Source organism: Rhinolophus sinicus, chromosome 3, assembly GCF_057876585.1.
Source record: "Rhinolophus sinicus isolate RSI-liver-muscle chromosome 3, RSI-T2T, whole genome shotgun sequence".
NCBI classification, from domain to species: Eukaryota; Metazoa; Chordata; class Mammalia; order Chiroptera; family Rhinolophidae; genus Rhinolophus; species Rhinolophus sinicus.
The window spans coordinates 130,175,107-130,199,690 of record NC_142503.1 but is presented as its reverse complement, the minus strand read 5'-3'; the positions used below and the strand labels follow the sequence as shown (position 1 = coordinate 130,199,690).

The window sequence follows — 24,584 nt, the reverse complement described above, 5'->3', positions numbered from 1 at the left end:
CTGTTCTCTAGAATTTCTCCCCTTCAAATTCTAGATGAAGAGGGAAAGCAGGAATAGGAGGCCAGTGGTATTGACAAAGCAGAGCTCAAGGACGTGTCCACACTGAGAACCTCTTAGCCAGGCTTTGAAGCCTGCTCCAGTTCATTTCAAAGCTCACATGTACTGCCAAGCCCCATTTTAGGCCAGAGCTATTAATCTGAACTCTGGGCCTTGCCTTCATGGCTCAAATAGAAACATCCTTCTTATGTCCCAAAGGCAACTTAAGATTTTATCTGTATTTTGTTTGGAGAACATTTCTAAATATTGGTCTCTTCATGAGTAACAATTCTAAACTTCTCCTGCCCTGAAATCTTCCCCCTCTCCCCATCTGTACTCTAAAGAACCTCTTCTTAAAATTCACCAACTATATGGCATCCAGAGAGCCAGAAAAACATCTCTTTCAAGCACTCATTCTATTCATGCAAAATATATTTGATCCGATACCTCTTGGGAACCTATTATGACGACCTGACTTTGCCTAAGTGCTGAAGATACAGCCAGAATTGCCCTCAGACTCCGGAAAGAGAGACCCTCCCCTGGGCCTCACATTTAAGAAAGCCCCACAACTAACACAAACATATAAAATAATAAATGTATACACAGGTGCCCCGTCACTTGGGATCCAACCCGTATTAGTGTGCTTTCATGACTGACATGGCTCTAATCCAAGGGAAACATGTCTCCATCTCTCTTGCCCAGATCCTTAAAAGGTGACAACATTTGAGTGACAAGACTGTGGCTCTGCCGGGATAGGAGACAGACACTACCTCCATGTATTGGAAGGATCTGGGCAGCAGAAGCACAGAGATTTAAAAAAAAAAAAAAAAAAAAGACTTGTCAAAGACTTCCTCTCAGATAGCATGACTGCAGTGCATTTTTATATTATGATGTATCATGGTGTAAAGCATCTATTTTCTTCTTTCCCTTCATGTTCCAATGCTGTTCTGAACACTCACAAATTAACACAATATTCCCAAAGTGGTTCGTGACAGCTGAGGCACATTTTGAATAGTCAACAATTTATTTACTCTTAATTTTGTATATATGTAAGTTTGGACAACATGTGTGAAATTTGATACTAATTCTTTACAATACTCTATGTATCTCAATGTTGCTTTAAGAAGTGGTAAAAATCACGACCTAATTTATAACATTTTATATAATAAAATTAGAATAATCAATAATATTTTGTGATCGTATTAATTTAACATATGCAACCTGATTACAATGTTAGAACATGGTATTATAACTCTCACAATTAATTTCCAAGTCTAAATATTTGTTTGAGAATTGTATGGACGATGCCAGTTGCTATGGCCTTAACAGAGCAAAATATCTACAAATTGAAATTAATTTTTTAGAAAATCTATCTAATAACTACAATGATTCAAGAAAGATGGACTAGGGCGGCCCGGTGGCTCAGGCGGTTAGAGCTCCATGCTCCTAACTCCAAAGGCTGCCGGTCAATTCCTCGACTCCCGCAAGGGATGGTGGGCTGCACCCCCTGCAACTAAAATTGAACACAGCACCTTGAGCTGAGCTGCCACTGTGCTCCCAGATGGCTCAGTTGGTTGGAGTGCATCCTCTCAACCACAAGGTTGCCGGTTCGACTCCCGCAAGGGATGGTGGGCTGTGCCCCCTGCAACTAGAAATGGCAACTGGACCTGGAGCTGAGCTGTGCCCTCCACAACTAAGACTGAAAGAACAACAACTTGAAGCTGAACAGCACCCTCCACAACTGAGATTGAAAGGACAACAACTTGACTTGGGAAAAAAAGGCCTGGAAGAACAGTGTTCCTCAATAAAGTCCTGTTCCCCTTCCCCAATAAAAATAAATAAATAAATAAAATAAAAAATCTTAAAAAAAAAAAAAGAATTGGATTTAAAAAAAAAAAAAGAAAGATGGGCTAATTTGACATTCATTACTTCAGAAGACCATGAACTATGTGAAAATACAGACTGTAACAACACAGTGATTTTGCTGAAATGAATGCAAAAAAATAAATTTTAAGCCTTTAGGGCTAATCTGTCTGCCTTCCTTCCTTCCTTAAAACAGAAAACATCCAGCATGCCATCAATTCTCTGCTACTTTCACTTCAGTGATCTTGCCAGGATTTTGGAAGGGCAAATTGGAAGGGACACAATTATATGGAGGTTAGAGAGCTGTTTCTGGTACAGAGGATATGTACGACTATGGAGAAGTACATTAGACTCTGGGACTCTTCATATATTTCTGGGTCACTAATGCTATCAGCAGTTGAGGTAAATGAACACTTGTCAGGAGATTTCAAGCACAGATGAGTCACCCTTTTTGCCTCCTCCCACCCAGGAGCCCTTAGATTCTCCTTTAGCCACTTCTGCTTTCAGCCACCAATGCTTTCTTTCCTCCCCATGACCATTTCCTTTCTCTTTCCCAAGATCCTTACCAACCAGGACAGGAACCATTTTTAGTTCGGACCATATTATATCGAAAGCTGGAATAAAGCTAGAGAATGGCTCCATAGAGAGAAATCGGTATCAGGAAAAGGAACAATCTGGATCATTTTCAGAAGATAGGATTCCCCAGCAAAGAGCCAGAGAGGGCTATAAGAGAGCAGAAGATGAGTGTAGTTTTCTGTGAGATTGAAACAAGGAAGGATGAATCACAGACATGAGAACCACAGGACAGGGAGAGCTGAGTTACCTGGGGTGTGGTGACTAGAAGCCAGAATCAGGAGTACACCTTGATTTAGCCTTGAGAGACAGGTGTAACTGAAAACAATTAGAATTGTGCGAGTTGAAAACTAAAAATAGGAGAGAAGATATGTAGGATGGGAAAAAGCATAAGAGGAGAAGCTCACTAGAATAGTCACAAGAGAATTTATGTGGAACAGTTTTCAAGTGTCCTTAACCTCTGTGCCCCTTTACCCCTCATTCTACACCTCACACATTTTTTAATATATTTAAATAGGAAAAAAAATGACATCAGAAGCAGAGCCCTCCGATTGCTCTTCCACTTAGAGTCAGTTTTCCATTTTTGCACCACTAAATGGCTCTCTGAAGCAATCCTTTGGAGCTCCCCATCTTTCCTCTGCTCCCGAGGGTTGGATTTGGGTACTGCAGTTGTAAGATGACAATCTGTGAAGACAGGAAGATGGGGAACAGCATCAGAGAGAAACCAGAGATTAGCAACTATCCCGGAGCAGGGTGGGCAGTCAGTCAGAGAACAAGATACGACCAGGAACAAAACTCGAGGAGCTCCCAATGAACTCTTCTGAGATAATTCGTTCCACTTCACCCTTCCCCTGAAGGACACTTTTCCAGGGTCTTGCCTCCATCACCGTAGGACTCAGTCCCTGGCTCCTGGCTCTGGTTGACAAATTACAAGGAAGTGGCCAGAATTGGAGTGGGTTGGTACCTGTGGGTGTGCCAACCTACCAGGCACCCTCACACTCCCCCAGTGACTTATGGGAGGAGCCCATGGCCACTCACAAAGCTGAAGCAAAAGGGGAGCACACAGGGGTGCCCCAGGCCCCAGTCTGTGAGGATGCTTAGACTCCAGTTTCGATTATTTCCTGTTTATTTCAATTTTGTTCTGAGTTACTATCTTTAAATTCATTGAATGTCAAATATACAATGCATTCTGCTTTTACTTTGTACTTATCCATCCCTCCTGCTACAGTTCCACTGTTTGTGTGCCACCAGAGAATTACCCTTGAAAATCTCTTCATGAGCAGCATAATTTTCACGCTGACACCACAAGGCTCGCGTCACTATATTCTTCCTTCTTATTCTCCTTCCCATTGAATCCTCTCTTAGGTCTCTTGGGCTTCTGTCCCTACAGTCGGGGGAGCACATTCCTTGAGAATGAGAAGAGAGAACCAGGAGGCCTAAGCCTGAAGCAGAGACAAAAAGTGGGATTTGTGGTTCAGCTTCTGTGAAGTCTCCCCACCTCTCCTCTGAGCCTCTGAGCTCTGACCTTGAGAGTGGGCAGGAGCCACAGGCCACAGAATCAGGCCCTCCCTATGTAGCTACTGTATAGAAGCACAAAGAACGTGAGAGATTTAGAAAGGGAACTGGGAACTGGGGAAAGTTAGGAAGAACCATGGCTACCACAGGGGGGCACTGCATCCCCATGGGCTCTCCTGGATTGTCTAGGACCAACAAAGTAGAGGTCCCGACAAGGGCAGCAAACCCCACCCTTGCTGCCAGTAAAGAGCATCTCTCCCTCCACCTAACTCTGGGTTTCTTATGTAGGGACGTCTACAGGAGAGACACATATAGTCACCACCCACTTCACACACCACCTCCATGACAGGTACGTACTCACGCACTTACGTATGTGCACAAAAATGAGGTTGTCTCCCTCTTCTGAAGATTCCCCTGCTAACAGTATTATCTGTGCAGGTGGATGTGCTAAGACCCACCTTCCCTTCCATAAGGCGCAGCTATTGACAGTCAAGGCCGCTGCTGATTGGAGTTCTTTGCCTTTTCCTCATGGCTTGTCACAGCTTAAAAACATCAGGGCTTTTACTGATACTCTATCTGTCCTTATACTAAGCTCATATGTTATTCCTGACACCAAGCTTTGTCTTTATAAGAAAGGATGGCAGGAGACCAAGGGAGAGGTCAATGATGATTCCTCTTAGAGAAAAATATTCTTGTACAAAAGTAGAGCTTTCCTGGGTGGCAAGTGTTATCAATCTGCCTTCTGAAAGACAACAAAGAAAAAGTTTCCATTATGTAGAGGGTGAAGCATTTTTCTTGAGGGGTGCCTGGAGAAAAGAAGCGGATTGACCCCATAAAAATCAGTCAAGAATTCTCTGAGCAAACCCTAGGGTTCCAAACATTCCTCTATCAGTATCACCTACCCAGAGAAGGAATCTAAAATTCTAAGCAAGTGTGCAGTCCCTGCTGTACCAAGAAGGGGGTCTTGTGCATCTGGAAAGGACCTCAGAATGTCTAATTTAAAGAGTCAATATTTTACATCACATTTTCATTTTTTTCTTATTAGAGAAGTAACACATATTCAGTACAAAAAGTTTAGAAAACCAGAAAACTCACAAATAGAAAAATATATTTGTAATTTCAGTAACCAAAGATAAAGTCTCTCATATTTACAAATTTCCCGCCAGTACTTTTTCTGGTTATATTTAAACCTAAAATATGTGATATGGACATCATCTTATGGTCTGCTTTTTTTGCTTGACAATATAAAGGGAATGTTTTCCCAATCCCGTAAACTTTTTCCAGTATGTAATATGTGGCAGCACAGTTTCCCATTTTAGAGATATGCCATCACCTATTATTTAACCTTTCTCTTATAGCCGAGTATTTCAGTTATTTTCCCTTAACAGACTGGCAGCTGATAACTGTGTTTGAAATTTTGTCCTAAATGGAGGCAGCCTTCCCTAACGAGCTGTTTCAAGTGCATGTGATTACCACAGTGGTGATTTGATGTCACTAAATTCTTGTTCCTTGTTTCTGATGCCCTCTGCCCTCCTAGGATGGTCGGGGCCCAAGGTGGCCAAGCTCCCAGGCTGGTTGCCTCCAACCAGGAGCAGCCTGTGTCTACCTCCAGTGGGCCATTAAAATTAAAAAAATTCTTGTTCTTTGTTTTAATTTAGAATGTTAACAACATATGTCACTGTTGGTGAAACAAAAATGCATGCTCTTCTAACCAAAGACCCTTATTTATCAACCCACTGAAGGGTATCTGGGCCAGCCTAAATGGCTGCTGGGATTTTACAGATGAAAAACCGAAAGGACAGGATGGAGCAAGAACCCCAGACTTATGAGACTTACGATATGTTTGCTTGACTTCTTCTACCAACAATGTCATTCTTCTAAAACTCTTCTCATGGTGAGCATAAAACAAAATGCATGTACTGTTCCAGGAGTTTCCTTGACCTATTTTATAAAAATAGGCATCATTTTCACTCTCTGCCAGATTTCAGAGATGACAACCCAGTTGACTCAGTAAGTGGTGGCCTCCAGTGCAGAGATGTGGTTGCAGGTGTCATCAGAAGGGACTACAAATCACCTTCTTTTTCTCCTATTGGTGAAGCTCTGCTGTAAGCCACTCACATGCCATCACCCAAGTTTCCTTTAGGTTGGTGATAGGGAGCCAGGAATGGAAACTCAGTTTCCTCAAAGGAATCTGACTAGCCCAGGTTGTAGTCCTCAGTTGATGCAAAGATTGAGTCATGAGGGGTGGCAGGATGGCTCAGTCAGTTAGAGCGCGAGCTCTGAACAACAGCGTTGCCAGTTCAATTCCCACATGGGTCAGTGAGCTGTGCCCTCCACAATTAGATTGAAGACAAGCTGCTGCTGAGATTCCGGAGGGGCGGCCGGATGGCTCAGTTGGTTAGAGCGCGAGCTCTCAACAACAAGGTTGCCAGCTGCGCCAGTGCCCCTGCAACTAAAGATTGAAAACAGCAACTGAACTTGGAGCTGAGCTGCACCTTCCATGACTAGATTGAAGGACAACGACTTGGAGATGATGGGCCCTGGAGGAACACACTGTTCCCCAATATTCCTCAATAAAATTTTTAAAAATTATTCATAAAAAAAAAAGATTGAGTCATAATAGGAAACTGCTCATAGCTCTAAGGCACATGGAGACAAATCAGAGAGATGCCAGGCAGCTAACATTGACTACATACTGTGATTTGTGGGATTTAAGTATTTTTAAAGGATGTCTCATCCTGAAGTAAGTTCGTTTTGACATGGTGTTTTCACCTCACCTTGTCAAATTATGAATATATTGTTCCTTAAAAAAAACAACTCATAAACATGTTTATTTAACTCTTGTTTTTAAACATGTTTTTGGGAAACCATTTTAAAAGTAGATTTGTGTTTATAGCTGAAAAATGAGTAATGTAAACATGTTGTTTGTTTTGGGGAGGAAATCTGGAAGAACTGATGAGGATCTAGTCTCAGGCTCCTAGCTGCAGTCATCCTCAATCCCCCCTAAGACTTTTAGCATAAAAGCCTGAGCATCCACACCATCACCGAACCTGGAGCATCAAGCACCAGTCTCCTGACACTTCTACTGGGAAAGCTGCATCAAGTTTTCTGCAGACCATGACCCCAAATCTTTGAGGGCACTCCAACTTCTTTGTGCAGAAATGGGGAAGAAAATCCTGCAGGTGGAGGTCACTGATGGGCATCAGCCCCTGGGCATCAGCAGCAGCCTAGCACAGACACACTGACCGTTCCTGTCAAGTTGGTGTGTGTGTGTCCCTATTTCTCTACTCCACACATTCACTTGCTCCCTGCTCAGCTAAGTAACAGAAATAAATGTTGCATTAATCAAGTGTGTGTGTCATATTTTCTCTCCATATTGCCTACACTTTGAAATCCTGAGCCTAAGGGTTTTACACTTAACCTTGAGTTTTTACTCAAAATAAAACACATATCCTTTCTTCTTGTAGTTCTTGGCATGCTGAATCTGTGACAGCCTGTGCAAAACTTGAAGGAACTGTCCTTTGAACCTATCTGAAGAAGTACAGCTGGAGAAGTGGATCTGTGTGGCTCTAGAGAAGCTATGAAAATGCACTACTCAGACCTCATGGGAATCATAATTGACCAATGGCCCCAACTGCCACACTCTGAATCTGCTATGCTTCCCATGGGCCACTCTCAAACAAAGACTTACTGCAGCAATGATACTACTAAGTCAGGCCCATTTCTACAAGATGCAAGACTCCGCTGATGGCTACCTTGGGCTCAAAGATTCTCCATAAGCCTGGCTGAAACTTTTTTAGAACTGTTCCTACCAATCCATTTGCTTTCCCTCCCTCATTACAGTCTGACTCTTCCTGCCTCTTTTGGCTTCCTCTCCCTTATCCCCTCACAGGTATTTCTCCCAATAAATTTCTTACCAATCTAATCCCACCTTCAATGTCTGCTTCGCTGAGAACCTACACTAACACAGACATGTCCACAAAACAGATTAAAATTGTAAGCCATGATTTCAAAATAAGCTAAGAAAATAATCCAAGACATGAAAGAACAATATGCACCAAAATTAGAAAAAATTCAGAAAAAAAAAATGTGACATAGGAGTCCTGGAATCAATTCCCGGTAGATACTGTGGGATGACTGTACTTGAGGAAGTAACTTAAAGTAAAAGCAATGTGTCACAGAGATGAGGCTGTGTGGCAGTGTGAATCAAAGTGGGGCGGGGTGGGGGGAGAAAGAAGGTGGTGAACTTGAAAGGGAGAGCAGTGAGTGGGGAATTTACAACAGCTGTCCTAAGCAACCCTCCAGGCTCCTTCCAGAGCATTTGGATTATACAGCAAAGGCTTCCTTTATTAGAATCAAGCTTAATAATCTAAACGCAAACCAGACATTTAACTCTGCAAGTGATATAGTTACCCATATTTCATCCCATACTTAACATACTTGGACTCTTGCAGTTACAGCCAAGGCCATAGGTTTGTTTACCCATCCAGTCACCAGATTAAGATACACCATAGCTGACTAATGTGTTTGCTATAGGAATCAAGTGAGTTCATTCTAATGCTACATGTTAATTTAACACTTCATAACATTTAGCATATTGTTAATTTGCTAACTTGCATTCAAAATACCAACAATATGTGGTCGGGCATATGTTTAAAAGTGAAGCTGACTTAGACTGCCTAGGTTTAAGTCTAGTTTTCATATAAGCTTTGTGATCTTGGGCGTGGTATTTAATCATTTGAAGACTCAGCTTTCTTCAGCTGCAAAATGGAGTTAACAACAATCTATCTCAGAAGACCGTGGGGACTAAGAGAAATAAGGGGACTAAATGAAGGGACTGATATTACTTGAAAGTGTGTTAGCTATTTATCTAAGAAGACCGGTTTAATATGAAGAGAAACTAAAATATAAAAAGCATTAAATCTATTAATTTCCGTTCTTTTCCGTCGCCTAAATCTGGCTTTTATTTCATCTTTCCGTTACTGCATTTTATCCCTTTTCACATGGGGGAAAGAACACACGACTTCAGAGTTCTCCAGAAAGAAAGAAAATCAAGGGAACGCAGGCAGTTAACAAACACATCCAGAAAATAGCCTGCCAGTCTACAGTGCGCTCCTAAAGACCCAGGGCAGGGCCCGCCACCACCCCCTCCCATCCCGCCACCACCCCCTCCCACCCCGCGCCCCTGAATTTTCGGATGCCGAGACCAGTCCCAAAGAAGCCTGGAAGCCACCTCGCTTCCGGCGGGTTCTTTTAGCACCGATGTCCAGGTCCCATCCACACACTCTTACTCTTCAAGGTGATTTACATATCGATTGTTTATTGGCCACTAGCATGCACTCGCTCTCCTCATTGGCTGATACTGCCCCATGCCGTCGTTCCGGGGAGGATGTCCGCCTGGGCGGCTGAGACTGAGGGTCACAGACACCTACATTTCCGTTTCCGGTTCGCCTCCGGCGCCATGGCGACCAGGAGCGGCCCGAGGTATCTTTTCACATTAGGCAGATGGCGTCGTGGCTTTGGTGTAGCTCCCCAGTCCCGGGTGAGTGCCCGCTGTCACTGCTTTGGGAGAGACTGGATCTCTGAAACAGGTCTGCTCCGAGGAGCGCTCCCGGCAGCCCCTCCCTTAGCGAGCGCCCGCAACCTTCTCTTCCTGCCCGGCAATCAGCTTTTCTTTCCCGGCTTGCAGGCTCTCGCTGCCCTTGTGCCCGGCATATCCCAGGTGGATAACAAGTCCGATTTTCTGGGGAAGAGGCCCCATCGCCGGCACCCCGGCATCCGGCAGCTGCCGCGGGTGCGGATACCTCAAGCACTGGCTGACACCGCGCAGTTACTCTTGCTCGGTGAGTAACGGTAGGAAAGGGAGGCTCGAGAGCAAGCGGAGACTGGGCCTTCGTGCAACTGATGCCGCTTTTCATCTTTGGCCCATAGAGAATTCAATACCCAATGTGGAGAAGCAGGTGCAAGCACTGACCAATTATCTCTGGAGCCGGCATGTACCCTTAGAGCCAGAGGAATTGCAAAGGCGGGCTACACATCTTGAGAAAAAATTCCTGGAAAACCTAGGTAGGGTTTAAGAATAACTAAAAAGTAGGTCACATTGAAATAACAATGGGAAATGAAGAGCCAGAAATAATTTTAGTCTCTCAAATAGATACTACAATTTCTTATTTGACTCTCTGGGCAGAGTAGTTATTACAATGATGCCTTACTAAGAGGAGATAGATTATTTCAAAGATTGCCCTCCCGGCTTTGGTGAAGGTCAATGAGTGCTTTAGTATCCTGTTGAAATCTAGGTCTTTGTTTTTTTTCCTAACAAATCCACTAGATTAGGACTAAGTTTTTATTCAGCTGAAATAAAGCCCCTGTATGGCTCCCTGTCCAGTGCCAAACCCCTCTTGAGGGACAGGAGAATAAGCATAATTTGTCAAGTTATTATTTTCATGATTGTGAGCTCCTTCGTATTACAGACCAGGCCTATTATTCATCTTGTAGTCCCTGTATTACCCACAGTACCTGGCTTATGGTAGGCACTCAGTAGATAACATGAGACTTAAAGTCCCTTTCCTCCCTTAGGAACATTAGAGACGCATGATCTTAAGTTTTGGGGAAGTGAGGAAATGCACAAAATACTGTCCTTACCCTATTTTTTAAATCTTTACCACACTTCCCTTTAGTATAGAACAAAACCCGTGGGATGGGGTGAGTTGAGTTGAATAATCTGCTGTTAGAGGCAAATTATTGTCTGATACACTCTAGTGGTAGTGGTGGAGGTCGTTATTCTCACCAGGTCTGGCTTCCTTAAGCTTTGAGGCTTTTCCCCAGTAGGAGTTGGGGCGGAATGGGCAGGCAGTAAATTCAAATATTGGATCTGAGCCCTATTCATCCTAGGTCCTCACTTCCAGTGCTTGTTCTCACCCCAGACTCATCTCAGACAGAGGAGAAACTTCGTGGAGCAGTGCTGCGTGCGCTGCGTAAAACTACCTACCATTGGCAAGAACTGAGGTAAGCGGGGCTAGAAGGGTTGCAGAGGAAAGAAAAGTTTGACTTTTCAAGGAGAATTGGAGAAGTACAATTACACAATTTTGTGTTTCAAAAAGCTGCCTGGTTTGTAAGGCTCCCCAGGACTTTTCCTGTGTTGTAGTGTGAAAGTGATAACATGGAAGAACCCTTTCCAGAGATTTCATTTCCTAAAAATCTAGAAGCAGCCATGTAATAGAGATTATTTCCCAGTGGACATGACTCTCTGATTTTTCTGGCAGCTACAATGAGGCACTGAGCCTGGTGTATATGGCAGCAAGACTGGATGGTGGCTTTGCAGCAGTCTCCAGGGCATTCCATGAGGTGAAAACCCCTCAGCTTCCAACCTGAAGCCTTTTACCATCAGTTCTCTTATAAAGTAGTCTCCTGGGGTAGGATTCTTGGGACATTGCATGTACATTTTTTTAAGGGGCTCTCTTTATCCTCTGAAAGGATTTTGTGACCCAAGAAAGCTTTAGAATCACTGTTTTAGGAGCTTCCTATTCTATAAAGTATTTAAATTTAATCTCAAAAGACATTCACATCTCCTCTGTCCTGGTCTCCTAATCATATTTACCACGGCCCTAAGTAAGTGTCTGCTTACCCTACTGTGGGGTGTTGTATATTTCTTCAGATCCAGATTCAAATTCCAGAGTTCCAGCCACAAACCTTGATGGACTTTGGATCGGGTACTGGGTCTGTCACCTGGTGAGTATCTTTCTCTCTCTTTTTACATTCTAATTCTAGAGAGCCATGCTTACACCACTCCAACATCAAGAGACTGGGGAATCAAGAATAGGAAAGTTGGGAACTAAAATGTTTCTTCCCTCAGGGTAGGCAAGGCATGAGAAGGTTTATGGATTAAGGCCAAAACTTAAATGTCAGATGAAAAAGGACCATGTTTAGAAAGATAAAAAAGGAAAGGAATTTAGTCTAGGGCATAAGTTTTGTATATCATCAAAATTTTTGTCTACAAGTAGTTTTTGAGTCTGCCTTTTTCTTTCTTTAAGGAGTTGTAAATGAAATAAGAAAATAACATTGTTAGTTTTTCCAACTATTTTAACATAACACTTTGTTTCCCCGGGGTGGGGTTGGTGGTAGAGGGATTTTTTGTAAGAATGACTTTTTGTCATGAGAACTGCTGATTTATATTTTGCCATCTTAGGGCTGCTCATAGTATTTGGGGCCAGAGCATACGTGAATATATGTGTGTGGACAGTTCAGCTGCCATGTTGGATCTGGCAGAAAAGCTACTGAAAGGTGAGGACAAGATATAAGGAAGCACTTTCCAAAGTTGAAGGAGTTAAGAAAGCGAAGTAATATTAGAAAGAATGTCATATTCAGGAGTAAAGGAATGGGCCAAAAGTTAAAGATGAGTGTGGTCTCCTTCCAATATTATGGTCAAGCAGAGGATGGTGGAGGCCTTTGCTGGACTATGGATGGGTTGGGTAAGATTAACAGGACAGGTGACCTAATATTCTTCCCGTCCTTTTTAATGTTTATTTACCCCATTGCATCTCACTCTCGCCTAGCATTTTCCTTTATTGTCGGGGCCATGTTTCTCATCAGGATATCACCTCAGTTTACACCTATACACTCATAGTTGCCACACCTCTCCTTTCCTCCACAGGTGGTTCAGAATCTGGAGAGCCTTATGTTCCAAGTGTCTTTTTCAGACAGTTTCTACCTGTATCACCCAAGGCAAGTGGCAATGTGTAGAGTATGCCAGCTAAATGCAGAATTTGGCAGATGGAAAAGTGTGGCCTCGGCTTTGCAACCCAGCAGTGAGTGTCAGACGAGAAAAGGCAGCAGAAGAAATCTAGGGAGCTAGACTGTCGTGCTCTTGGCAGGGGAGATGTCGAGTCTGTCGTGTCCCTGTCTTGGTCTTCAGGTACAGTTCAATGTGGTGGTCTCAGCCTTTTCCCTGAGTGAACTGCCCAGCAAGGCTGAGCGCGCTGAGGTCGTTCAAACCCTGTGGCGCAAGACAAGTGATTTTCTGGTGAGCTGAAATCCCTTTTGCCTTCAAGTTTTAAAGCAGCTTCATGGTTTCCATGCCTTTCCTTCTATCCATTGGAGCTTGTATTCGTTCTTTTCTCCTGCACAGAATCCTTTGTCCCTCTTTTACAGTCTCCATCCCCATCTTGTATATAATACCATTTCGTTTAGGACCACTATTCCATCTGTGAATGTTCTTACAAAGCTACATTTATGTTTTCATGTAGTTCAGGGCCTCTGCTCAGTTTCCCCTTTTGTGAACAGATACTGGTGGAGAATGGAACAAAAGCTGGGCACTGCCTGCTCATGGAAGCCAGGGACCTCGTCCTTAAGGTAAGGTTCTTTCTCTTCTTCCCCCACTCTGTACCTATCTGTCACCAATTACTGGTACTCCTTTGAAACCTGAAGAGACTCTGTCATACAATGGTAAGAGTGACTCAGGTTAGTAGGCCTATGAAGTCATTATGCTATAGGGTAATGGTTGGCAAACTAGGGCCTATGGATCAAATCCAGCCTGTCACCTGTGTTCGTATGAGCCAGGCTTATTTGAGTGTCTCTTGTGTATGGGTACTTTCACACTACAAACAGTAGAGATGAATAGTTGGGACAGAAACAGATTTTGCCTATTCTCTGGGCCTTTAAACAAAGTTTGCCATTCCCTGATCTAGGACATTGCTGAGCCAAGAACCTTATTTCTTTAGGACTATAGGAGCCAGTGTATGATCATAAATTTAGTTGTCCTGGAGTGGGATTTGTTTGAGAGTGGCGGTTGCTGACAAGGAGAGCACCATCCTATGTGCCAAGTTCCTGCCTTTCTCCTGCTGCAAAGAGAAAGTTCTTTGTTTGGAGTATTAGAGAAGCAGCCAGCTTAACTCAAAGAACATAGTTAATAATTACCAGAATTGAATTTAAAGGAGTCCTCAACTGACTGAGTGTGCAGACTGACTTATAAGAGTAGACTCCTCCGGCCCAGCTTAATTTTTTTTATTTCAGGGAAAGGAGAAGTCACCTCTGGACCCTCGACCAGGTTTTGTCTTTGCCCCAGTGAGTATTCCACCTTTCCCAGCACGCAAAGATCTGAACTCAGCTGTGGCAGGACAAGTGAGAGGGCAAAGCTAAGCCACCCTCCACTGCTTTGTGTCCCTATCGGGTTTCTTAGTGGTTCCACTGCTCTCCCTACCCCCTTTCCTATTCTCTCTTATCCCTCCCGGACCATTTAACTCCTAGTTTTTCAGTTTCATGATGTATGGTTCTTTTGTTTCACTGCGTGTCTTTTATGTGTGTTTACAGTGTCCTCATGAACTTCCGTGTCCCCAGTTGACAGCCTCTGAGCCCCTCGCCTGTAGCTTTTCCCAGGCTTACCACCCCATCCCCTTCAGCTGGGTATGTATCGTGGGAGCATTGCAGCAGGGAGAAAATAGACTGGGAACGAAGGATGAGAAAGAATCAGAGGTGGGAGGAGTTGGAAAATTCAGAGAATAGCCTGGAGATTTTAGGGCCTGAATGTGCATGACATAGAATATGAAAGTGCTGCAGGAATGAGGGTCAAAAAAAATTTTTCCCTGTATCTTTTTCCTCCAAGCAGTCTCTCTGTCCTTATCTTAGAACAAGCAGCCAAAGGAGGAAAAGTTCTCGATGGTGATCCTTGCCCGAGGGTCTCCAGAGGAGGCTAATCGCTGGCCCCGGATCACTCAGCCTATCCTTAAACGGCCACGCCATGTGCATTGTCACCTATGCTGTCCAGATGGGCATATGCAGCATGCTGTGATCACAGCCCGTCGACACGGCAGGTATAGAGACTGTGACCCGAGTTAGTGGGAGGTGGCAGGAACCCGCAGCCTACAATGACCTTTTCTTCCATAGGGATTTGTATCGCTGTGCCCGCGTCAGCTCCTGGGGAGATCTTTTACCTGTGACCACACCGTCTGAGCTTCCTCCGGCCGCTGCTATAGATCCCCCTGAGAGCTGACAAGGATGTGTACCCCGAGTTTTCTTCTGTCATGCCTGCCAAGGCTAGAGCTACCTGGTATCCAGGATGGGAGTGCTGGTACCCTACATATCTGTTTGTTTGAGGTTTTAATAATAATAATTAAAAGTTTTCTAAGAATGGAAATGGATCTTGTGATTTTTAAAAGGTATGGGGGTCTGCCCTGCAATGAAGTGAATCCTCAGATTTCCAGTGCCTGTCTTCCCACCCAGATCTCAAGCTCACCTGCTCCTGTAAGAATAAGAATACTACAGCTTCTCCCAGAGACCAGGACGTCCCAGGGAAGTAACTGCAGGAGTGCGGAAAGCCGCACCAGCACTCAGAACTGGCTCAGCAGGTCTCAGGGCTGGTAGGCCACCTGAATAGGGGACCAGCAGCTGCCGAGCCTCGAGTTTTTTCTCCCTCCGTCCTTCCCTGTCATCTTTCTCAGGGTTCATCAGCTCCCCCAGAGTTTGCTTCATGCATCTCCCTCAAGAGGTGATCCCCATCAGGACGGCATCTTCATCTCCACCCATTTCCCCAGGCAGGGTCCTTCTGTGTACTTGGTTCATTTCTCAGTTTTCCCCTAGCCTTGCTGTTTCAGAGCTAGAGCAACTTTCTTTGTATTAAAACTCTCGATCCTAACACAATACATGTCAGGAAACAGGCACAGTCAGAAGTTGTAACAATATCAATGTTGTAATACTGGAAACCTCAACGCCCCACTAGACATTTCCATACTTGGAGCTATTTTTCCAAGGTGACAGGAAAGAGGAGTCCCTTCATCTAGTTCTCACAGAGTGGTGGCAGCACACCTCTCAGCCCCACCTCCTACTTACCCCCAGGTGGCCCCAAATCCCCTCTGAAAGGGTACAGTTCAGGTATCAGCAAAGCAATCTAAGACTTGGGTTGGAGTGGAAGGTTTAGATCAAATGTCCTGTGTGATGCAGGACCAGGTTGTCCCCAATGCAAAACAGCTGGGAAGTAGCTACCATAGACAACATTAGACCAGCCCCAGGCATGAACTAAGACAGTCCACAGCCCTTGGATTAGTCATGGAACTGAAGGAGAGAAGACACAGCACAGGGCTGTGCCTGACAGGGAGTCTGGACTTTCTGGTTTCCAAGTTCAGGAGGCGTGAGCCAGGGGAGGGGCCTCCCTGCAGGGAGAGGGCGGGAAGCTGGGCAGGGCCCCAGTCAGCTATGCAAGGCTGCATAAGCAGAGGCAGCCCAGAACAGAGAGGATCACAACAGCCTCCAGAATCTCGGGAGTGGACACTGCAGCTCAGACCACCTAAGGCACCAGTCCTGCTCCAAAGTTTGTAACTCCATTTGTCATTCGGAGGCCTCTGCTTATCCTGTACCCCAAGGATGGAACCATTACTAGGAGTAAAAATTGGCTGCCTGTTTGCTCTGTTGGCTCTCACCCTGGTCTGTGGCCTCATTCCCATCTGCTTCAAATGGTTCCAGATTGAGAGAGCCACAGGTATAGCCCTCTCTCATCCTTGCCCAATAACCTAAGTCTGACTTCCCTATCCTGCTATCCTGACTCCTTGCTCTGATTCTCTCGCCATCCCCAAGCTTGGGATGTTGGGTGCTGCCTGTTGCTCTTTAGTTGCCTTTGTCCATCTCATCACCAACTGGATTATAATTCCTGTTTATTAGGTCGTCACCGCCGGGTCCTCAGCCTCCTGGGCTGCATTTCTGCTGGTGTTTTCCTGGGAGCAGGGTTCATGCACATGACCGCTGAAGCCCTAGAGGGAATTGAATCCGAGATCCAGAAGTTCGTGATGCAGGTGAGCAGCTGAGTCGTGGGCTTGGGAGGCCAGAATGATGAACAGAAGCAAGGGAAGAAGGGGAAAATGATGGAGCCAAGGACAAGGGTGGAATGACAGGGAAGATGACAGCTTCAGTGTCGTGTGGAATGATGACAACAGCTCAGCTTGGGCTTTAAGGAAATCAGTGGAGCTGACGGGACAGGACAGGAAGCTGAGCTGCTCCATGCCTGATCTAATTTCTGTTTTTTTCTCCCTAGAACAGGACAGAGAGTGAGGGAAATTTTTCTGATGATGTTAGTTCAGATGATGTAAGTATCTTCCACCAGCCCCTACCTGGAGGGTGAGGAAAACCGGAGACTTCTGTCATACCCAGACCCTTCTGAGGGAAGGATGTGAGGAATTCCAGGAATCCCTGTGCTCCTCAGCTCAGACCCTGGGGAAAGGAGTTGACCAGATCCTTCTGGGTGTATGACACCCCAGACAGACCTCCTGCTTTGCTCTCATTCTTTGCACCCTCTGCCATGCTTCACATCGTTTTTCCGTACTCCTAACCCTACTGATACTGTGTCCCTGGGTCCTCTGGTCTCTTGCTGCATGCCCATACCTCCTCTGGGCTTCGCTCCCCAACGCTTTTATGTTCTAGTCCCACGTTTCACGTTCTCTTCAGTCTGCCATCCCACGTCCATCCACTCTTCTTCCATCCTTTCCCATCTCACAGCCCCTTTCTCTGTTCCCAGACGAACTATCCCTACGGAGAGCTCATCATCTCCCTGGGCTTCTTCCTGGTCTTCCTTTTGGAGTCGCTGGCATTGCAGTGCTGTCCTGGAGCTCCTGGAGGATCAAAAGTGCAGGAGGAGGAGTGCGGTGGGGCTCACGTCCTTGGACTCCACAGCCATGGATCGCTCCCCTCATCCTCACGCAGTCCCTTCCGCGCGCTCATCCTCCTGCTCTCACTCTCCTTTCACTCAGTGTTTGAAGGTCTAGCTGTGGGGCTGCAGACGACAGTAGTGGCTACCGTGCAGCTCTGTGTTGCTGTCCTGGCTCACAAGGGGCTCGTGGTGTTTGGTGTAGGTCTGCGGCTGGTGCAGGCAGGCACTGGAACACGATGGGCCGTGTTCTCCATTCTGTCATTCGCTCTCATGTCCCCCCTGGGTGTAGCCATAGGGCTGGCTGTGGCTGCAGGAGACTCTGAAGGGGGGCGAGGCTTAGCCCAGGCTGTGTTAGAGGGTGTGGCAGCTGGTACCTTCCTGTATGTCACCTTCCTAGAAATTCTGCCCCGGGAGCTAGTTGGCCCTGAGGCCCCTCTGGCCAAGTGGGGCTGTGTGGCCGCTGGTTTTGCCTTCATGGCCCTTATTGCATTGTGGGCCTGAGATTCCTGACTTCTGATGGACCTCTCTCTAATGATCTCCCAAATGGCTTTGGCCCTCAGACATTTCTCTCCCGAGACTAAGTGCAATTCACTAGGCATCATCCCCGTGAACTGGTCCCCAGCTTTTCCTACATGAGATCCCATTGCTCACCCAGGACTGAGAAAAGGATGATTATTTTAGCTTGAGTGCCTATACATTGGAGAACCGATTTAAAGACCATCACTCTAGATTTGACTCTTGTCCCATTTTTGCTACCTTGTGTAATAAAATGTCCATTTCACCCTTCCCTTCAGCCATGCTGTGCTTCATCTCTCCGGGTTGCCGAAGAGCTGCCAGGTAGAGTGGGGAGTGGGAAGGGTGAGTGTTAGACAGTCTTTTCTTCTGGATTCAGAGCCCCTAGCCACTTGGTCGATTGCAGCCATGCCCCCCGGATATGGGAGCATTGCTGAAATTCCAACCTTACTCACAGGTGTTGAAATATTGAGCCAGAGTTCCCAGCATTTAGAGAAGAGGTTTAAGAACAGAAACCATGAGGATCCAGATTGTTCCCTACACTAACCACGCCCACCCCACTCCCAATACCTGTTGTCAGCCGTCCCCAACATGTCCAACAGACTCTGGAGATCAGACGAGATGGAGCCTATTTCCATCTGGTTCCTATTTTTCACACTGAGCCCTGTGTGGCCTCGAGGGCATGATAGCTCTTTGAGCCTCTGTTTCCTTCCAGCTTCCTTGTGCTGAGGGATTAAGAAGCAGTGTGTTTGGAGCGGGAGAAAGGCGCCAGATGAATGCTGAGGGTGATTACTTGGCTCTGCCATGTGGTAGAGCCTTCTGCCTGTCCTACCTGCCACTATGCCCCGGGCCCCACCCCACTGGACCATTTGTCTTTCAGTTGAGTAATCCCTGCAATGTTGCTTCTCTTAAAAACAGCACCAATACAGAAACCGATTATCTGGAATTGAGGAGGAGCAGGTCGACTGCTGCACACCCCCTGACCCATGAGAGGGAGGAATATCTCAGACTTGGTGGAGAAACAGGGAAAGAGAAGGTGTGCCCTGTGAGCTCAGGCACCTTCACCACTTTGCCCCTTTGGATATTGTCAGTGTAGAAGCCCAAGTGCCTTTAACATGGGCAAGGTCTCCTGAGTTTCATTCTCATCTCATTTCATTTCTGTCTGTTCATTCCATTCCCCTCCCCACAAATTAAGATATGCAAACCTTCTCACAAGCCTAACTTATACACCCAGGGATCAGTGAAAAGCCAAGCTAAAGGCAAAACTAAATAAAAATGTCTGACTCAGGAAATAATTTTCCTGAAGCACCATCCTATCCTGCTTCCCTTCAGTATTCAACGCACTCACACGCAGCACACTGAGAATAGGGCCTGTGTTATAATAATAATAGTTTCCACACAGCATCGCTATGGGTCAGGCACTGTACTGTCGCTTCCACGTGCATTATCTCACCTCCCCAAGCCCGTCAGGTAGATACCATCCCCATTGTAAGCCCAGGGAAGCGCAGGCAGGAAACAAGTAACTTGAGCTTATAGCTAGCTGGGCTTTAAACCCATGTTTCTGTGACTAAGGAAAGCTCAGTATACAGATTCTCTTCTGACCTTTACCTTCTCCGCCTTTAACTTACCTGTACATCCCATCTTATATGAAGTCAGACAAATAAGTTCACGAACTTGTTGTGACGATGTTGCTAACCGTTTTTTATATCAGAGGGATTATTCAATATGAATTTGTACCAACTGGACAGTTGACCAAGTTTACTATTTGGAAGTGCTACGTGAAAAAGTTAGACAACCTGGGCCCGGCCCGGTGGCTCCGGCAGTTGGAGCTCCGTGCTCCTAACTCTGAAGGCTGCCGGTTCGATTCCCACATGGGCCAGTGGGCTCTCAACCACAAGGTTGCCGGTTCAATTCCTTGAGTCCCGCAAGGGATGGTGGGCTCCACCCCCTGCAACTAAGATTAAACATGGCACCTTGAGCTGAGCTGCCTCCTGGATGGCTCAGTTGGTTGGAGCATGGGCTCTCAACCACAAGGTTGCCAGTTCGATTCCTCGAGTCCCGCAAGGGATGGTGGGCAGCGCCCCCTGCAACTAAGATTGAACGTGGCACCTTGAGTTGAGCTGCCGCTGAGCTCCTGGATGGCTCAGTTGGTTGGAGCGCCGGCTCTCAACCACAAGGTTGCCAGTTCGATTCCCGCAAGGGATGGTGGGCTGCTCCCCCTGCAACTAGCAATGGCAACTGGACCTGGAGCTGAGCTGCGCCCTCCACAACTAAGACTGAAAGGACAACAACTTGACTTGGAAAAAAAAAGTTCTGGAAGTACACACTGTTCCCCAATAAAGTCCTGTTAAAAAAAAAAAAAAAAAAAAAAAAGTTAGACAACCTGAACTTTTCACCAACAATTCATGGCTCTTGCATCACAACAATGCACCAGCTCACATGGCAAGTGAGGGAGTTTATAGCCAGTAAACAAATAACTGTATTGGAACACCCTCCCTACTCAACCTGATCTGGTCCCCAATGACATCTCTGTTTACCCGAAGATACAGGAAATAATTGAAACAGACATTTTGATGACATTCAGGACATCAAGGGTAATACGGCAACAGCTCTGATGGCCATTCAGAAAGAGTTCCAAAATTACTTTGAAGGGTGGACTAGGCGCTGGCTTCAGTGGATAGCTTCTCAAGGGGAGTACTTGAAGGTGACCATAGTGATATTCAGCAATGAGGTATGTAGCACTTTTTCTAGGATGAGTTTGTGAACTTAATTGTCTGACCATGGGTTTGAAGCCCAGCTGTTAGGGTGTTTAGAGAAGGCAGAGAGCACGTTGAATCACTGAGCAAGTTTAACAAAGGGAGCATACAGAAGGTGTGGGCAGGGTTAGGACGGAGCAGCTAACACCCTGCGACTGGGTAAGAGCAATGATATTACCTGGGCTGAAGGGAAGGAGCAGTTACTGGAAACTCGACAGAGCCATGCACTGAAAGCTGTGCCATTTGGTAGTGGGCTACAACCCGCCTGCAGGGGCTCCACAAGGAGGAAGCCAGAGGAATCCCTTCATTCTCCTACTCTTGGATCTACTGCCATGTCTCTCGTTGGCCACACCCAAACAGAAGCTGAAGGACAAAAATGTGTGGGTGCACTGCAGGTAGATCCGCGTCAGTAAGTACAGGTCAGACTTTGAAAGAGCAAATAGGAAGGGATACGATTATATGGAGGTTAGAGAGCTATTTCTGGTACAGAGACTATGTACGACTATGGAGAAGAGACTTGAGGAGAAGTACATTAGACTCTGGGACTCTTCATATGTTTCTGGGTCACTGATGCTATCAGCAGTTGAGGTAAATGAGCAGAGGTCAGGAGATTTCAAGCACAGATGAGTCACCCTTTTTGCCTCCTCCCAACCCAGGAGCCCTTAGATTCTCCTTTAGCCACTTCTGCTTTCAGCCACCAATGCTTTCTTTCCTCCCCATGACCATTTCCTTTCTCTTTCCCAAGATCCTTACCAACCAGGACAGGAACCATCTTTAGTTTGAACCATATTATATCAAAAGCTGGAATAAAGCTAGAGAATGGCTCCATAGAGAGAAATCGGTATCAGGAAAAGGAACAATCTGGATCATTTTCAGAAGATAGGATTCCCCAGCAAAGAGCCAGAGAGGGCTACAAGAGAGCAGAAGATGAGTGTAGTTTTCTGTGAGATAGAAACAAGGAAGGATGAATCACAGACATGAGAACCACAGGACAGGGAGAGCTGAGTTACCTGGGGTGTGGTGACTAGAAGCCAGAATCAGGAGTACACCTTGATTTAGCCTTGAGAGACAGGGTGTAACTGAAAACAATTAGAATTGTGCCAGTTGAAAACTAAAAATAGGAGAGAAGATATGTAGGATGGGAAAAAGCATAAGAGGAGAAGCTCACTAGAATAGTCACAAGAGAATTTATGTGGAACAGTTTTCAAGTGTCCTTAACCTCTGTGCCCCTTTACCCCTCATTCTACACCTCACACATTTTTTTATATATTTAAATAGGAAAAAAAATGACATCAGAAGCAGAGCCCTCCGATTGCTCTTCCACTTAGAGTCAGTTTTCCATTTTTGCACCACTAAATGGCTCTCTGAAGCAATCCTTTGGAGCTCCCCATCTTTCCTCTGCTCCCGAGGGTTGGATTTGGGTACTGCAGTTGTACGATGACAATCTGTGAAGACAGGAAGATGGGGAACAGCATCAGAGAGAAACCAGAGATTAGCAACTATCCCGGAGCAGCGTGGGCAGTCAGTCAGAGAACAAGATACGACCAGGAACAAAACTCGAGGAGCTCCCAATGAACTCTTCTGAGATAATTTGTTCCACTTCACCCTTCCCCTAAAGGACACTTTTCCAGGGTCTTGCCTCCATCACCGTAGGACTCAGTCCCTGGCTCCTGGCTCTGGTTGACAAATTACAAGGAAGTGGCCAGAATTGGAGTGGGTTGGTACCTGTGGGTGTGCCAACCTACCAGGCACCCTCACACTCCCCCCAGTGACCTATGGGAGGAGCCCATGGCCACTCACAAAGGTGAAGCAAAAGGGGAGCACACAGGGGTGCCCCAGACCCCAGTCTGTGAGGATGCTTAGACTCCAGTTTCGATTATTTCCTGTTTATTTCAATTTTGTTCTGAGTTACTATCTTTAGATTCATTGAATGTCAAATATACAATGCATTCTGCTTCTACTGTGTATTTATCCATCCCTCCTGCTACAGTTCCACTATTTGTGTGCCACCAGAGAATTACCCTTGAAAATCTCTTCATGAGCAGCATAATTTTCACGCTGACACCACAAGGCTCGCGTCACTATATTCCTCCTTCTTATTCTCCTTCCCATTGAATCCTCTCTTAGCTCTCTTGGACTTCTGTCCCCAAAGTCGGGGGAGCACATTCCTTGAGAATGAGAAGAGAGAACCAGGAGGCCTAAGCCTGAAGCAGAGACAAAAAGTGGGATTTGTGGTTCAGCTTCTGTGAAGTCTCCCCACCTCTCCTCTGAGCCTCTGAGCTCTGACCTTGAGAGTGGGCAGGAGCCACAGACCACGGAATCAGGCCCTCCCTATGTAGCTACTGTGTAGAAGCACAAGGAACATGGGAGACTTAGAAAGGGAACTGGGAACTGGGGAAAGTTAGAAGAACCATGGCTACCACAGGGGGGCACTGCGTCCCCATGGGCTCTCCTGGATTGTCTAGGACTGACAAAGTGAGGTCAGACAGGGGCAGCAAACCCCACCCTTGCTGCCAGCAGAGAGCATCTCTCCCTCCACCTTAACTCTGGGTTTCTTATGTAGGGACGTCTACAGGAGAGACATACATGGTCACCACCCACTTCACATACCACCTCCATGACAGGTATGTACTCACGCACTAACATATGTGCACAAAAATGAGGTTCTCTCCCTCTTCTGAGATTCTCCTGCTAGCAGTGTTATCTGTGCAGGTGGATGTGCTAAGACCCGCCTTCCCTTCCATAAGGCGCAGCTATTACGCAGCTACAGCCTCGCCCTTCCTGATCCTCACCTACTGCGTTTACAATAGACTCAGTCCTGAGAGTGATGAAATGCTCAAGAACCACGGACATGTTCCAGGCTCTACTTCCATGTCAGCATGTCAGCACTGGACATCGAGCTGCATTAGTCGTCAGCTCAGTTTCACGGAGGAAAGTGTATAATTGCCTGTGGGGTTTCTATAATCTGGCAAATGACCTTGTTATATTCCACCCACAGTTCTCTGGCCAATAACACTGTAAAGTACCGTTTCATTTTTACTTGTTGTGCCCCAAGGGCCCCAGAATCAGCCTGCAACGGCCACAAAATATCAAGTCCTCTTCATGATTATTGTTCACACTTGAAAGCTTCTCAGAGATCCACACAGTCTAACTCCCCGAATTCTTGGATTCACTGGGAGGATTCCTGACAGGAAACCCTCCTTGCTGCTGGGACTCATCTGAAGGAGTCTTTAAATTGGGATCAACCATGAAAAACCCAACCCTGCTAGTAACTGGATGAGTCCTGGTCTGCTGATTGTACTGACCCCCAACGGCCTGGGGTCGCCTAAAATGGAATCCAGGTGACCCCTGGAGGATCCTGCAGGAAGGTGGGTCACGAGATGTCCTTGGGCACGTCAGCTTTCTGTACTTCCGGCTTTAAGATCATGATGTTGGTGACGTCTCTGAAATCCTATGCATTTCTCAGTATCTGATACCGAAGTCTTCTAAGATCTCAGTAGTTCCTCTCCCAAGATGTAAAGGTACTACCAATATCAAGGACAACACCAATCTGCTGAATAGGCATTACGTCGTCACATTTAGTGAAGTGTCTATGCTCTACGGGCCCCCTCCTATGGCTTATGTCACTTCGAGAATGTGAGAGTTGGTCAGGAAGAGGGTGGGAAAGGGGCACGACGCAGGCATATTCAGACAAAGAATAA

At 46.0% G+C, this 24,584-nt stretch overlaps 2 protein-coding genes and 1 long non-coding RNA gene across 3 annotated transcripts; 2 read left to right on the top strand and 1 right to left on the bottom strand.

The window, feature by feature from the left end:
- Positions 1-1,041: 1,041 nt before the first annotated feature.
- LOC148758646 (uncharacterized) lies at positions 1,042-5,102 on the bottom strand. Its single transcript, XR_016020830.1, has 2 exons — positions 3,732-5,102; positions 1,042-3,156 (listed from the first exon to the last, which is right to left on the bottom strand). It is a non-coding gene; the product is annotated as an uncharacterized LOC148758646 (long non-coding RNA).
- Positions 5,103-9,361: 4,259 nt separating this feature from the next.
- Positions 9,362-15,115, top strand: METTL17 (methyltransferase like 17). Its single transcript, XM_074327979.2, has 14 exons — positions 9,362-9,529; positions 9,677-9,830; positions 9,919-10,053; positions 10,911-10,992; positions 11,250-11,331; positions 11,642-11,715; positions 12,173-12,267; positions 12,638-12,708; positions 12,899-13,006; positions 13,267-13,335; positions 13,996-14,046; positions 14,293-14,385; positions 14,608-14,792; positions 14,866-15,115. Exons 1-14 carry the CDS (start codon positions 9,377-9,379, stop codon positions 14,969-14,971), a joined length of 1,458 nt encoding a protein of 485 aa, XP_074184080.2. The 5' UTR covers positions 9,362-9,376; the 3' UTR covers positions 14,972-15,115.
- A 141-nt stretch (positions 15,116-15,256) lies between these two features.
- SLC39A2 (solute carrier family 39 member 2) lies at positions 15,257-18,407 on the top strand. Its single transcript, XM_074327980.2, has 4 exons — positions 15,257-16,453; positions 16,633-16,763; positions 17,003-17,053; positions 17,483-18,407. The coding sequence occupies exons 1-4, from the start codon at positions 16,339-16,341 to the stop codon at positions 18,113-18,115; spliced, it is 930 nt and encodes a 309-aa protein (XP_074184081.1). The 5' UTR covers positions 15,257-16,338; the 3' UTR covers positions 18,116-18,407.
- The last annotated feature ends 6,177 nt before the right edge of the window (positions 18,408-24,584 follow it).

What these genes read in the sequence shown, in the direction of transcription:
- METTL17 (XM_074327979.2), top strand. Translation starts at nt 9,377, where the DNA reads ATGTCCGCCTGGGCGGCTGAGACTGAGGGTCACAGACACCTACATTTC. An exon ending in TACCATTGGCAAGAACTGAG is followed by an intron (nt 10,993 to 11,249) that starts GTAAGCGGGGCT and finishes TTTTTCTGGCAG; the next exon opens with CTACAATGAGGCACTGAGCC. An exon ending in ACAGCCCGTCGACACGGCAG is followed by an intron (nt 14,793 to 14,865) that starts GTATAGAGACTG and finishes TTTCTTCCATAG; the next exon opens with GGATTTGTATCGCTGTGCCC.
- SLC39A2 (XM_074327980.2), top strand. Translation starts at nt 16,339, where the DNA reads ATGGAACCATTACTAGGAGTAAAAATTGGCTGCCTGTTTGCTCTGTTG. An exon ending in CCAGATTGAGAGAGCCACAG is followed by an intron (nt 16,454 to 16,632) that starts GTATAGCCCTCT and finishes CCTGTTTATTAG; the next exon opens with GTCGTCACCGCCGGGTCCTC. An exon ending in ATGATGTTAGTTCAGATGAT is followed by an intron (nt 17,054 to 17,482) that starts GTAAGTATCTTC and finishes CTCTGTTCCCAG; the next exon opens with ACGAACTATCCCTACGGAGA.